Source organism: Lithobates pipiens, unplaced genomic scaffold (assembly GCF_037356315.1).
Source record: "Lithobates pipiens isolate NorthernLeopardFrog02 unplaced genomic scaffold, aLitPip1_a1.2 Scaffold_19, whole genome shotgun sequence".
In the NCBI taxonomy this organism is placed as follows: Eukaryota; Metazoa; Chordata; class Amphibia; order Anura; family Ranidae; genus Lithobates; species Lithobates pipiens.
Window position 1 is genome coordinate 241,173,311 of NW_027507764.1, and position 15,057 is coordinate 241,188,367.

The 15,057-nt window shown below is 41.6% G+C and overlaps 1 protein-coding gene across 2 annotated transcripts in view; it reads right to left on the reverse strand.

Moving 5' to 3' along the window:
• Positions 1 to 8,252: 8,252 nt before the first annotated feature.
• Positions 8,253 to 15,057, reverse strand: part of TERT (telomerase reverse transcriptase) — a 381,041-nt gene continuing 374,236 nt past the window's right edge. For both annotated transcript variants that reach the window (XM_077491847.1, XM_077491845.1), the window contains one exon: positions 8,253 to 10,956. In XM_077491847.1, the coding sequence (XP_077347973.1) occupies positions 10,853 to 10,956 (104 nt within the window). In that variant the 3' untranslated portion in view covers positions 8,253 to 10,852. The remainder of the gene's footprint in view (positions 10,957 to 15,057) is intronic.

Below are 15,057 nucleotides of genomic sequence, written 5' to 3' on the forward strand. Positions count from 1 at the left end.
AAGAAACATATGCCTTCCAGACTTTAGTAAATGATTTTGGAAATCGGGTTCCTGGCATTTATCAAAGTAGACACTACCGAAGGAGATCACCCATGAACCTTTATAAAGTGGGATTCAACAGTCAAACCTGTTAAATATTTTGTCTGTAAGGTAGGATGGAATACCTGACGTTGTGCGAGAAGGTCTGACTATAATGGCAGAGTCCAAAGGACTCCTACTGCCATCTTTATGATCTCGGTAAATCAAGATCTTCTGGGACTCGCTGGGGCCACCAGAATCACCTTCTTTCGTTCCTGCTTGATCCTGCGGAGAAGTCACGGAATTAACAGAACTGAAGGAAAGCATAGATCAGTAAAAAACTGATCCCATGGGAAGACTAATGCATCTGTTCCACCTGCTAGCAGATTCCTTGTTCTCGACACAAAGTTGTTGAATCTGGACACGAATAGGTCCCTGTCTGGAATACCCCATGTCTGACATATCGTTAGGAAGATTTCGGGGTGAAGAGACCATTCTCCCGGAAATAACTGTTGGTGACTCAAGTAGTCCGCCTTCCAATTCTCCACTCCTGGAATTAAAACCGCCGACAGGCAAGGAATGTTGTGTTTTGCCCAAGCTAGAACATTATTCACCTCTTTTTGGGTTGCACGACTTCTCGTGCCCCCCTGGTGATCGATGTAAGCCACAGCCACGGCCCGGACTGAATCCGACAGGACAGTTCCATAGTCTAACCGTCCAAATTTCTAGGGCCAGACGTACTGCCTGAATCTTCCAAAATGTTGATAGGAAAGGCCCTTCAACCTGGACCATTGCCCCTGGACAGAAACTTCTCGCAGGGCTGCTCCCCAGCCTAAAAGGCTGGCATCTGTTAACACCTTCCAGGATACAGGTAGAAAAGATTTTCCCTTTTGCTGGATAACCAATTTAGGCTCTGACTTACGTTGGGAGCCAAGCGTATTTAGAAAAAAACAAGGCCTGAATCTTTATTCCAGACTGACAGGATGGTGCTTTGAAGCAGTCTTGAGTGAAAACTGCGCGTAAGGGACGGCCTCGAAGGAGGCCCTCATTTCCCCTATCAATCTCATGCACAGCCGAATGGAAGGATTTTTCTTTGTTTTGATAAGTAGAACTAGTCCTACAATGGAACTGATTCTTGTCTGGGGTAAGAACACCTTCTTCTGTACTGTATCTATAACCAGACCCAAGTACTGTAATCTCCTTGATGTTTTTAAGGACTTTTCTAGGTTGAGTATACAACCCAGAGATTCCAGGTAGTTTACAGCTGTGATTAGACTCTGGTTTAGACCTGAGACTGAATGATCAATTAAAGGTAGATCGTTTAAGTAGGCTAGGACCGTTATGCCTTGAGCCCTTAATCTGGCTAAAGGAAGTGCCAGAATCTTTCCGAACATCCGTGGTGTTGTGGCTAAACCGAATGGTAGGGCCACAACTGAAAATGATTTTATATTTCAAAGCGCAGAAATTTTTGGTGAGCGGGAAATATTGCCACGTGGAGATATGAATCTTTCATATCGATTGAATCCAAAAATGTCCTTCCTTGCAGGATGGACACAACCGATTGGATTGACTCCATGCAAAAGGATTGGATGTTTAAGTTCTGATTCAGATCTTTGAGAATGGGTCTTACCTCTCTGTTTGGTTCTGGAACCGTGAAAGGTTTGAATCAAGACCTGTGACCTGTTCCACTAAGGAAACCTGTGATATCACCGACTGGGATAATAGATGATCCAGAGCCAGAAAGAGACTTCTTTTTCACTGGATCCTTGGTAACATTTTCCCTTAGAAAAACAAGAAGACGAAAACTCTCTGAACTCTAGTTGTAACCTAAGGAAACTGCAGAAGCCACCCATCTGATATTGTTCCTGCCAGATCTTTGAGAAATGCAGGAGCTTTCCCCTTCGATCCGAGCGAGCAGGGGTGCCCCTTCATGAGGAGGCTTTAGCATCCTGCTTTGTGGTCTTTCTTTACTGGTAAAGAGAGCTTTTCCCATTATAGATCCGTTGGATGCATTTTATCCAGATCATCTTCAAATAGCCATTCACCATGAAAAGGGGAAACTGGCTAGGAGCTTTTTACAGGGTGCTTCTGCTGACCAATTTTTTAGCCGTAGAACTGAAACCCCCCCCCCCTTTTTTTTTTTATAGAAATCCTATATAGGATAAAGTGTGGAGAATTTCTTAGAAGGATAATATTGTTTATCCGGATATTCACATTCAGAATACATAAGCTTTTTTAGCCATGCATGAATAGGAAAAAACATCCTCAGATGGGGGAGGTTCTAATGAACCCAAATTAGAGGTGGGTTGTTCAAAAAGTTTGAACAAACCAATTTAGTAAGGGAGTGCACAAGCAACCTGTCTTGTGATGCTACTTCTTCTATATTAAGATCCTCAGAAGAGGATAAATAAGTATCTTCCAAATATTTGGGAAGATCTACCTGATCCCCAGCCTCCTGCACCTCAATAAGAGGGTCCTGAGCACTAGATGGGAATCTGTTTAGCCCCACTATGGAGCGATATCATAGCATCAATCTTCTTTCCAAATTACAAATGGTAGAAGAAAAAACCTCTTGTGTGATATATACAGGGACTGAAGTGTCTAGCACAGCTGCACAACAGTTTCCTCTGACAACTCAACCTGACCAGCCGTATCCCTCTCAGAGGAGGATGACATTCTTTTGAAAATGGATTTAGTTTGTTGTGAAACCACTGACCCCTTTAGAACCCTTAGGGGAGTTCCTGGTCCCATTTCCACTCATAGCCTGAAGCATAAAGCAGAGGCACTACCAGCAAAAGAATGTACACTGCTAGGCTATAGTCCAGCGCTATAAGCTGCTATTAATCCTAGCCTGGTAAAGTATGTGTCAAAGGGAAATGCCTGTGTCACCAACCTGAAACAAGCCATCCTCCTGCTCTGTCCCCTCCACAGCCAGCAGCAGCTACACACAGTGCTTTAACAACTTCCTCCACGTGTGGCCGGCGTCTGAAGCCGTTAGCCACGCCCCCCACGTGAATTACGGCCCCCCTTTTCTTTAAAAGGAAAGTGTTTTCCCACGCAAGCGGCAGCTCAGGCATCCTGTGAAACAGCAGACAAGGCGGGGGAGGGGTAAATCCTCCACCGAGCTGCCCCACAGTCCATTTTTTTTTTTTTTAAAGGAAACTGCTTTTGGCATATCAATCCCCTAAAGAGGAAATAGACCAACATTGGGGGTGCAGGCAGAGAACCAGACCCCCCTTTTCTTACTGCTTGTGGCTGGAGGAGAAATTAAGGCTTCTGCGCTGTTTCCAGCATCAGGCGGTGAATGCTCAATACAGCCCCACAGTGGTGACACATAGGCATGGCAGCATTATACATAGGAGGAGAAATTCCTGAGAAAATCTCCCTTACCTTTTCTCGCAGCAGGGTTATCTGAGATAAACCCAATCTTTACCCTTCACGGTGGGCTCCAAACCATTAGGAAACCTTACGGAACAGGGGAACCTGATGTTGCACACAATCCTGGACCTGCGACAGCACCTTGTTAGTAAAAACTTCATGGCCTTACTACCAAAAAGTACTGGATCCCAGGGTCCAGCTCTCTAAAAGAGAAGTGTTTGCAAGCAAAACTTAGTTTTTTCAGACACGAGGCTCAGGTACCATTCATTTAGCCCATGAAAGGACATCAAAATGGATCCGGTCAGCATGGCTAGCCCCAGCAGGGAAGCTTCCAGTGGAGCACAGCACATCTTTAATCGTGACCAATACCTTGGACACTGGTGAAAAAACTGAGGACTCCCAGTAGTGGGAGGGGTTATATAGGGAGTACACTTCTTGCCTTAGGGCGTGCCAGTGTCCATCACCTATCAGTGGCCCTATAACCCACATAGTAAGTACTATAACTCTGTGTCCCCTGATGTAAGAAAAAATAAAAATGCCATAAATCTATCCCCTATTTTGTAGCCTTTTGCGAAAACCAATCGATATATGCTTATTGCTATTTTTAATAACAAAAATAAGAATACATATTGACCTAAACTGAGTAAAAAATTTGCTTTTAAAAAAAAAAAAAAAAAAAAGGGGATATTATAGCAAAAAGTACAAAAGTGTGTTTTTTTCAAAATTGTCGCTCTTTTCTTGTTTATAATGCAAAAAAATAAAAACCGCAGAGGTTATCTAATACCACCAAAAGAAAGCTCTATTTATGGGAAAAAAAAAGACGTCAATTTTGTTTGACTACAACGCCGCACGACTGCGCATTTGTCAGTTAAAATGGTGCAGTGCCGAATCGCAAAAAAATGGCCTGGTCATTGAGCAGCCAAATCTTCCAGGGCTGAATGGGTCAATTTATTCCCTTTCATTTTTACTAATAAAAATCAATTAAGTGATATTCTTTTAATGTATTACCTTTACACACCCCAACAGTGTTTTGGCGAGTGATTGGCCTGTTTCTCGGTTTTTGGCTCCTCCTATGTGTGGCCTCTTGTAGGTCCTCTTTGGCTCGCTGGACTTTGCCTTCCCCTCTTTTGGTGTTTGAGGTGGGGGTGTCTTACTGCATTGTTTGGATTCTCTGGCAGCTCTTGTGCACTATCAGGAGGTTTCTCTCAGCCGTGATTGGTAAATATATTCGAACCACTATAACATGTGTCAATATCAATATATTTTGCCTGTTGACATTTTGGTTTCTAAATGATCCTATTATATATGTATTTTTCTCTTTTTGCTTGCTCCCCCAGAAGACCTCTACTGTTAAAAGGTCCAAACGTGTCGGTATCCTTCAGTATGATTTACATACTTATATCATGCTACGTTCTTCCTTTTTGTATTCAATGGCTGCATTTTTATGTACATGTATTAGCCTTACCCACAGAGCTCGTTTTAAAACAAACGTCTCTTTGAAGTAATAATTTTTCGAAATAAAAATTATATTTTTCTAATTTTTTGTATTTTGTTGCTGCGATAAGAAACCCCATGGGGAACTTTTCTCATTGGGGACATAAAAGACTTATTTTGGATTCCTGCTCCAAAAGGATTACCTTAGCAACACAGGTATTTGTCGATTAAGCAGTAGCAGACTGGTTTATAATTGAAAATTCTTTGGGTTTCTCAAAAGATAGGTTTTATATTCATGTGTATATATAAGCACTGCAAATAGCATATAACTTTCTATAATGAATTTAAGTTTTATGTATAAATTAGTGTGAGCTATGTGTAAAAATGCTCCTCCAAGGGTGTGATAGGTAGGCAAAATAAGCTCTGGGGTCGGACTAAATTTCACCTGTTCTGAGGTTCGGAATAAACCTGAACTGTCAAGATGTTTGGTGGGAATTGCCTAGCTTAAAGTGGCATCAAGAAGGACCATTACTTGTTGGCCACCATCCTAGATCTACATTATGAAGTGAAAGTGGTAGAACTCATCTTGCATTTGCAGAGGGAACAAGAGATAAAATATCCTGTTCCTCTACAGCCCATCCCCACGTAACCTCCTTTCCAGAGCCTGGCAATATACCATTTCATGGGCAACTTGACAGTTACAGGCAGCGGCTGAGTCATTTTGTTGAATTACATCAGGTCAAGTGTGGGTGTTGACTCCTATTCAGTGGAAACCCCCTTGATTATTGGGAAAAGAGAATGGACCACTGGCTGGAGCTTGCCCAGTATGTGTTTTGGATTCTGCTCAGGAAAATATTGTTTTAGTGTACAGCCTAAGCCTAAAAAAATAAAAAATAAAAGTTAAAATGAATAAGAATTTTTATTTTTTTAAACGTGCCCCATCCAGCCGATCTCGCGTGCAGGAGTGATTGCATATGTGAGTAGCGCCCGCATATGAAAGCAGTGTTCAAACCACACATGTGAGGTATCGCCACGATCGGTAGGGTGAGATCAATAATTCTAGCCATAGACCTCCTCTAACTCAAAACATGCAACCTGTAGAATTTTTTTAACCTTCACTTATGGAGATTTTAAAGGGTAAAATTTTGTTGTCATTCCACAAGCGGATGCAATTTTGAAGCGTGACATGTTGGGTATCAATTTACTCGGTGTAACATTATCTTTAACAATGTAAAAAAAAATCGGGCTAACTTTACCGTTATCTTATTTTTTTAATTGAAAAAAAAAAAAAAGATTCCCAAAAAAGTGCGCTTGTAAGTCCACTGCACAAATACGGTATCACAGAAAGTATTGCAACGACTGACATTTTATTCTCTAGGGTGTTAGAATAAAAAATATATATATATAATGTTTGGGGGTTCTAAGTAAAAGAGAAGGAGATGGGCAGGCAGTGAGAACAGGCAGGGGAAGCTCCATTAGCATTGGTGGTTGTCTTGTCATACCAACGGCCACCACAAGAGGGCGCCATATTCGAGCAGGAACCATAGGACTGCAGAAGGCAGCAATGCTGTGGCCTCAATTACCGTCGCGGCCAACCGCGATCGCGCCGGGGGGGGGGGGGGTGATGGTCGCACAGGGATTGAATACCCCAGCTATGCCGCCCCAGGCAGCAGGTCGCTAATTCTAGTCGCAAATGCGACCTGGCGCCCGGGGTTTGTCGAGCCCTGCCATACACGTTTATGTTGCATATTATGGTGCAACATTATTAACCACTTCAATACCAGGCACTTTGACACCTTCCTGCCCAATATTTAGTGCTGTCGCAATTTGAATGACAATTGCGCGGTCATGCTACACTGTACCCAAACTATTTATCATTTTGTTCCCACAAATAGAGCTTTCTTTTGGTGGTATTTGATCACCTCTGCTTTTGGATTTTTAGTGCAACAAATAAAGACTGAAAATTTTGAAAAAAAAAACACGTTTTTCTTTGTTAACATTTTAAGTAAGTTTTCTTCAATGATGGGCACTGATATGGTGGCACTGATTGGCACGATGAGGTGGCACTGGTATGCGGCACTTATGGGCACTCATAGGCGGCACTGATGGGCACTTATGGGTGGCACGGACGACACTGATGGGTGGATTGCTGGGCATCATGTTATATAAGGGTGCCAGTCAATGCCCTTTTGTGGGCACTGATAGGCACAGGTGGATGGCCATGGGTTACATACCTGGCCATCCCCATATTGCCCCCTTCCCTGGTGGTCCTGGCAGCTTCCCTGATGGTCTAGTGTGGGCATCCGTGATAAACAATCAGCGCAGACCCTCCCGTCAGGAGAGCCGCCAATCGTCTCTCCTGTACTCGTGTCTGCCAGAAACGAGAGAGGAAAAGCCAATCAAAGGCTTTTCCTGTTGACATAGTGATCAACCCTGATTGGACACGGCTGATCACGTGGTAAAGAGCCTCCGTCGGAGGCTCTTTACCAAGATCGGTGTAGCAGTCTGTCAGACTGACACACCACCGATCGCTGCAATGCGCGCCCGCACGGGCACGTGGCGGCTGTTATCCTGAAGGACATCATATGATGCCCAGTCAAGATAACGCAACCACCGCCCGGCCTTCATTTTGCTATAGACCGGGCAGGAAGTGGTTAAATTTGGACAACACAATGTTTTTGCATGCCACTCCTCAGTTGGCAATTGTTTTTGGCTTTGATGTAGGCTACATCATGCTGTTTGTATTGATCTTTTGGGCCTACTTATGTGCACTGGCACAATCCTGAATTTTTGGGGTACACAATGTTTTATTTAGTGTGAGCCAATGGTGATTATTTAAATAGAACCCGCCTGGTCTCAATCTCGTGCAGTAAATCTTCATAATTTTTTAGATTTTGTGTCAGAAAAAAAAAATGATTGCAAAATTTTGGGGCTGAAATTGGACTTATTTCTGCTTTTACAATTAAATGATCCTCAAAAGGAAGAGATAGTGTAAACCTTTTCAATTTTTATACAATCTCTTATTGTAGTATTGTAATTGATTTTTGTTATGATTCTGTACGTCACATCTGTTCAAATTTTATAAAGAGTGTCAGAAACAAATAATTTTCATTTAATATTTTGGGGTGATATATGCCTACTCTCTGCTTCCAACATTTTTGTTTATGATTCTGTTCATCAAATCTGTACTTTTTTTGTAAAAGATCTTTGAGAAATATACAATTACATTTTTCAGGTTGAAATGTGCTTGCTCTCTGCCTCCAAAATTGAATAAAGCATCATTTACTATTTCTGGCTGAAGTAAGCAGACTCTCCGAAATTTGCTTTCTATTACAAAGAATACGGGTCTATTCAGATTTTCTGCAGCAAATTGTTATAAGTATTGTATTCTGTATCAGGAAAAAAAAATACATTGTTATTCCTTTATTGAATACTGCTTTGAGCAATTTATTGTACACCTTTTAAAAATAAAGAATTTAAACAAATAAGAAAAAAAGTACTTTAAAAACAATTGCCTCCCACTTGGACTCATAAGAACATCTAAGTGGTTTATAAAATGAAACAAATACTCTAGAATGTACCTTAATACAATTTCAAAAATGTACTTTCACAAATTTATTGTACTGTGTACAATCCACTTGCCCAGGGTTTCTGTTACCCATCTAAGCAGATCCATATGGCATCAGTAATTGCTTATTTCCCTTTTTTATAGGGTATAGAATCTGGTCTTCTGTGAACACAAATTACTCATTTAAAAATGAAGGCCATGTATTCTCAATTCAATCCATGGTTAGTTGTATGTGTCTCAACCAGATAAAAACTGTCAGAGTCAAGGTTAGCTTGTGAGAATATAACCGCAGCAAGGGTGCTGAAATTATTAGTATAATTAAAGTGGTAATAAACCCACAACAAAAAATGTAATATACTGCAGAATACCAATCATTACATGTGGTGACCACATCAGTTTTCTTTGGCTTATTTCCCTGTATTAGAGAGAGACACTGCTCTGGATGAATTAGAAGATGAGGCACAGCAAACAACATCATTGGCAGTTTGAAGGTTAGGGTAATGTTAAATGTAATGGCAGATTTAGAACCACTAACAAATTGAAGCCAAACTCCAGCTTACACTTTATAAACAGTTAGAGCAAACTTTTTTTCCCCTTTTGGGATAAAGGTTTTCCATAAATAAATAAAAGCTGATCATGCTCATCCCCCCTCTGTCAGTGTTAAGTGGTTTGCCTCATCCTTGTAAACAGATACATTCTGCTGGAGGGTTTGTGCTGTGAAAAACAACAGACTTGGCTGGATTACCAGATGAAAATAGAAGAAAGCATAAAAAAGGAAACTAATAGACATCACATCTAAGGCCGCGTACACACGCGGGGACTGTTCGCTCAACTTTGTCCGCTGAACAGTGTTTCGGCGGACAGTCCGCTCGTGTGTGGGCTTCAGCGGACAGTTTCAGCGGACAGTCTGACGAACAAAGTTTTTCGGAAATTCCGTAAAACTGTCCGCTGAAACTTGGTTTGAGCGGACAGTCCGCCCGTGTGTAGGCTTGTTCGTCAAACTAAGTTCCGCGCATGCTCAGAAAGGATTTACACGCCGAAGGTTGCATTGCAGTGTATAGGACGTCGTATTTCTAGTCCCGTCGTACGTGCCGTTCACGTCATCGCGCAAGTTTCAGCGGACTGTTCGTTCGTTGTGTGTGGCCAAGTCCGTCCATGCTAATTTTGAGCGGACTGTCCGCTCAAACTGTTTGACGAACAAAGTTGGGCGAACAGTCCCCGCGTGTGTACGCGGCCTAAGATTTGGCAAGCTGCAATAAAATAAATGTTTGCTTTTGTGTTCAATACTGCTTTAAATATTTATGTGTTGCTCTTATGTGCCCATTTGGATTCCTCACATCTTTTGGTCCAGGCTAGAACCTGATAATTGCCAAATGACCTAGTTGGTCTCACTGTATCTAAAGACTAGTTTGCTTTTTTGACCTTTACAGCAGCCAAGTTAAAGAGAAAGTTAAGCTAAAAAGAAAAAATTCCCCCTGCACCTCCCTATGCAATGGCTATGCCTTGTCCCAGTCTATCTTTGCCTGAGAGAGCATATGGAGGATTCCAAAAGGTGAGGTTGATAATGCCTGACCTGTATATAGATTAAAAGGCACATGAGGTGCATCCAAGTGTGCACTTCTAGAAGACCATTAAAGCAGTATTTAACCCACAAGAAAATATATTGTAGCTTACTGATTCTTAAATGTGGTGTTTACATTTTGTTTCTTTTTTAGGCTTTCTTTCCTTTATTTCACCTGGTGATACAGCCAGGAAGTCTGTTTATGCATTTATTTTTTTAACAGCACAAGCTGTCCTGTAAAGGTAGCAGTTAAGAGGGTTGAGACAAACCATTTAACATTGACAAGGGTGCTTACAAAGATCAGCTTTTATTTATGTAAAACCCCTATCCCAAAAGGAAAAACAAAGTGTTACTGTAACTTCTTAAAGAGGGTTTGTTAGTGTATATCTGCTAGTACATCTAACACTAACCTCTCCTCAGATTGACAATACTGCTGTCCAAAAATAATGCAGCCACCAAATCTAATGATTGGTAAGCTGCATACAATTTTTGGTATTGGGTTTAATACGGTTATAATTTCAATGGTCTGCATTATGCATGTAAAAATCATGATTTTTTTAAATTGTGCCTCAAACTGCATGGTATGGTTGTACCATGGATTTTGGCAGCCGTGACCTTATGCATATTTGCCAATGCATGAGGGTGCCATTAAGAATTGTGGTGCAGGAAAAAACGCACAATTTCGCATATGTTCCCACATTACACCTGAACAAGCCCTCTGTCGCCACTAAACCAGATTGCTAGTCATACGATCTGTATATGAATGAAAAACAGTAGCCCTGGGCAGGTATGCAGTGTTTTTATAAGGCTTCATTTTAAAAAATTTGAGAAGCTCAGATTTAAAACGGCATCATCCATTATAATTTCTACACCTACTATACAAAATAGCAATGTTAATCTGTTATAGTTGAAAAGTCACGATGAAGTGAAGGATGAGTTACTGCTCTCAACAGACTAGTGGTTTCCTCTGGCAGTATTGTTGTCACGTGAATTTTGCCTAAAACACAAAATAATATAAAGTAAGCAAGATGTGAAAATAAATAAGCCTATATAGCAAAATACAGCATAGACTTTAGATGATAGATAAAACCTGTAGATTTGGAACCTAAAATTGAGCTTCATCTGTATTATGCATCACATCCGTTTACATTTTTTAACCACTTTACATTATAACACACACACACATATATATATATATATATATATATATATATACACAAACATTATACTTTTTGTTTTCCCAACACCCTAGAAAATAAAATGGCGGTTGTTGCCATACTTTCTGTCACACCGTATTTGCGCAGCGGTCTTACAAACGCACTTTTTTTGGAAAAAAAAAAAAATTTTAATTAAAAAATAAGACAACAGTAAAGTTAGCCTAATTTTTTTTATATTGTGAAAGATGTTATGTCAAGTAAATTGATACCCAACATGTCATGCTTCAAAACTGTGCCCACTCGTGTAATGGCAACAAACTTTTACCCTTAAAAATCTCCATAGGCGACATTTGAAAAATTCTACAGGTTGCATGTTTTAAGCTACAGAGGAGGTCTAGGGCTAGAATTATTGGTCTTCCTCTATCAATCATGGCGATACCTCAAATGTGTGGTTTGAACACAGTTTTCATATGCCACTAGTCATGAATGCGTTCGCTTATGCATGCGAGCTCGTGGGGATGGGGCGTGTTTACATTTTTTTTCTTATTTTACCTTTTTTTTCACATTTTTACACTTTTTTTTTTAAACATCCCTTGTGATAGAAAAAAAAAAAAAATAAAGAAGCATGACAGGACCTCTTAAATATGAGATCTTTAAGAGTGACGTTTTGATGTGGCTTCCGCCCTGCAATTAGATGGAGATGGGTGGAGGCCATCTTCCCCTCACTCGTTTCCAGATCAAGCCACAAGAAGGACCCGATTGCCTCCGATACTGCCAACGGCACCGGACCGTGGCGGAGGACACCGGATCGCCCTCCTGCCGCCGATAAAAGTGATCTTGCGGCAAATCCGCCGCAGAGACCACTTTTATCTTAAACCAGACCGCTCACTGAAGAGGATACTGGGGTTATGGCAGCTAGCCAAATAGCCGGCGTATAACGACTGTGGGTGGTCCAGAAGTGGTTAAAGAGTCTAATAATTTTCATATAATATTTTGGGGTGGTATATGCTTACTATCTGCTTCCAACGTTTGTTTTTGATTCTGTTCAGCAAATCTATACTTTTTTTAATAAGTCTGAAAAATATACAGTTTGTTCATTTTACAGGTTGAAATATGCTTCCTCTCTGCCTCCAAAATTGCCTCGCATTAAGATGGAGGAGATTCTGTTTAGCAAACCTGTACAATTTTTATAGTGTCTTAATATCATTAAAGACATTAATTTATTATTTGTGGCTGAAGTAAGCCAACTCTCAAAATGTGCTTTCTATTAAAAAGGAGGATGACCTATAGATTGGTATAACCCTGTTTATGAAAAAAATACCGTTTAACATTTCAAAAAACCGAAATAGGTCTACGCTCTACCTATAAATTGGCTATTAAAAAATTATATATATATATATATATATATATATATATATATATATATATATATATATATATATATATATATATATATATATATATATATATATATATATATATATATATATATATGTATAGTTCTGTTCTGCAAATCTGTAAAATATGTGTAGGCTTTTCACCTGGCCTACAGTTTTTCTTTAAACATTTCAGGTATATTGAACTAAACTTATGCTCACCACTCTGAAAGCTTGGGAATACACGTTAATACAGTACCATTAATTCTCTCATAGGCAAATTCAAACCTCCCTTATTTTTGTGTTACATGAAAACTCTGCATCTCATATTGTTTTATTACTTACATTTAAAAGACTTAATGTCACAGCATCCTCAGTATAATGCTTTTTAGGCTTTTTCAACTCTACCATGCTAGCTAAGAACTTTTATTTTTTTCATGATCTCCCTTATCCTTAATTTCCCTGATTTGGTAAACATACTCACCTATACCTCATTTCTTTCCAAAATAAATAATGTAGTTGCCCTTAGGGCCGGTTCACACTGCGAGCCGTGGCGAGGCGTCTCCGACTTCCTCGCCGCGACTTGCAGGGGGGGTCAGCGGCGACTTGCAGAGGACTTCTGCATAGAAGTCAATGCAAGTCGCCCCCGAAGTCGCCCCGAAGTAGTACAGGAACCTTTTTTCTGAGTCGGAGCGACTCGAGTCGCTCCTCTCAGAACGGTTCCATAGCACTGTATGGGGGCGACTTGCGGGAGCGAGGCGAGGCGAGCCGTGTCGCCTCGCCTCGAGTCGCAGTGTGAACCGGCCCTTACTTTGAGTCACTCATCTACAAGTTTGTTGATAAGAACCTCTGACCTAATAGACTAGTAGAAGTTTGTTCAAACTTTTGTGCGAAATTCTGAAAATTCAAGCATCTTTTTTGATTTGTATATGGCCAGATGAAATTTTCTGGAATGCTGGTAATTGTTCTAGTTCAATGGTTCCAAGTAAATGACAAACAAGATGGTCAGCATAATAGGCAGGCGACTATCACTTGCAAAACAAGATAAACGGTGAGTGCCCACATATTTCTCTCACAAAAGATGTATTTTTTAAACCCTGCTGTAATTTACTTTACCTTGTCATTTTGCCCTTCCAGTCTAACCCACTGTTTAATCAGTAGCAAATAATTTTTTTTAAATTGTTCATTAGGGGACACAGTTAAATTATGACACAAAAGGGTTATACTGCTGCCTATAGGAGATTGGACACTTGCAAAAAAAAAAAAAAAAAAGAGATGTTAGCCCAAAAAAACAGCTCCCACCAAGCTCTAAAATTTTGCAAGTGTATTAGGAGAATGGATGTTGTCTTCTACTTCTAGCAAGAAACCTTTGTTCTGCATTGATGCAGTTTTCTGGATCATGCCTTGCTAAAGATGTAGTCCTTCCCTGTAATGTGACCCTAGGTGAAGAATTGAGGAATTGAGATGGTATAATAGCACTTTACTATAGTGATAGTGAGAAAGGGTAATCTGATGAGTATTTTAAGATCTAAAGAAAGCTGTCCCCTTTTCAGAGAAGACAAACATGTTGCAAAGCCTCAAAGTCTTATGCCGCGTACACACGTATCACACTATCCGGCGGACAAACCGCCGGACTGTCCGAACGAGCTACCTGCCCACACACGGTACTTTTGAGGTGGACTATCTGCCGTACTTTTGAAATGAACGGACTCGCCCACACACACGGAGGAAATTCCGTTCATTTTGAGCGCGGCTCCAGGTAGCCGGGACCAGCGAAGGAAGCGTCGCTGGCCCCGTCACCTGGTATAGAGTTAAAGGGGAAGCCCTATGCCGAAAAAATGGCATGGGGTCCCCCCAGGTCCATATCGGACCTTTATCCGAGCACGCAACCCGGCCGGTCAGGAAAGGGGGTGGGGATGAGCGAGCGCCCCCCCCTCCTGAGCCGTACCAGGCAGCGTGCCCTCAACATGGGGGGTGCTTTGGGGAAGGGGGGCCGTGCGGCCCCCCACCCCAAAGCACCTTGTCCCCATGTTGAGGAGGACAAGGGCCTCTTCCCGACAACCCTGGCCGTTGGTTGTCGGGGTCTGCGGGCGGGGGGCTTATCGGAATCCGGGGGCCCCCTTTAATAAGGGGGCCCACGGATCCCGGCCCCCCACCCTATGTGAATAAGTATGGGGTAAAATGTACCCCTACCCATTCACCTGTGAAAAAAAATGTAAAAAAATAAAAAACACAACACACAAGGGTTAAAAAAGTTTATTGCACAGCTCCGGGGGTCTCCTTCCATCTTCAGGGGTCTAGAACTTAATAAAAGGGGATCCCGGATTCCGATAAGCCCCTCGCCCGCAGACCCCGACAACCAACGGCCAGGGTTGTCGGGAAGAGGCCCTTGTCCTCGTCAACATGGGGACAAGGTGCTTTGGGGTGGGGGGGGGGGCATTCGCTCGTCCCCACCCCCTTTCCTGACAGGCAGGGTTGCTTGCTCGGATAAGGGTCCGATATGGACCTGGGAGGACCCCACACAGTTTTTTCGGCGTAGGGCTTCCCCATTAACTCTATACCAGG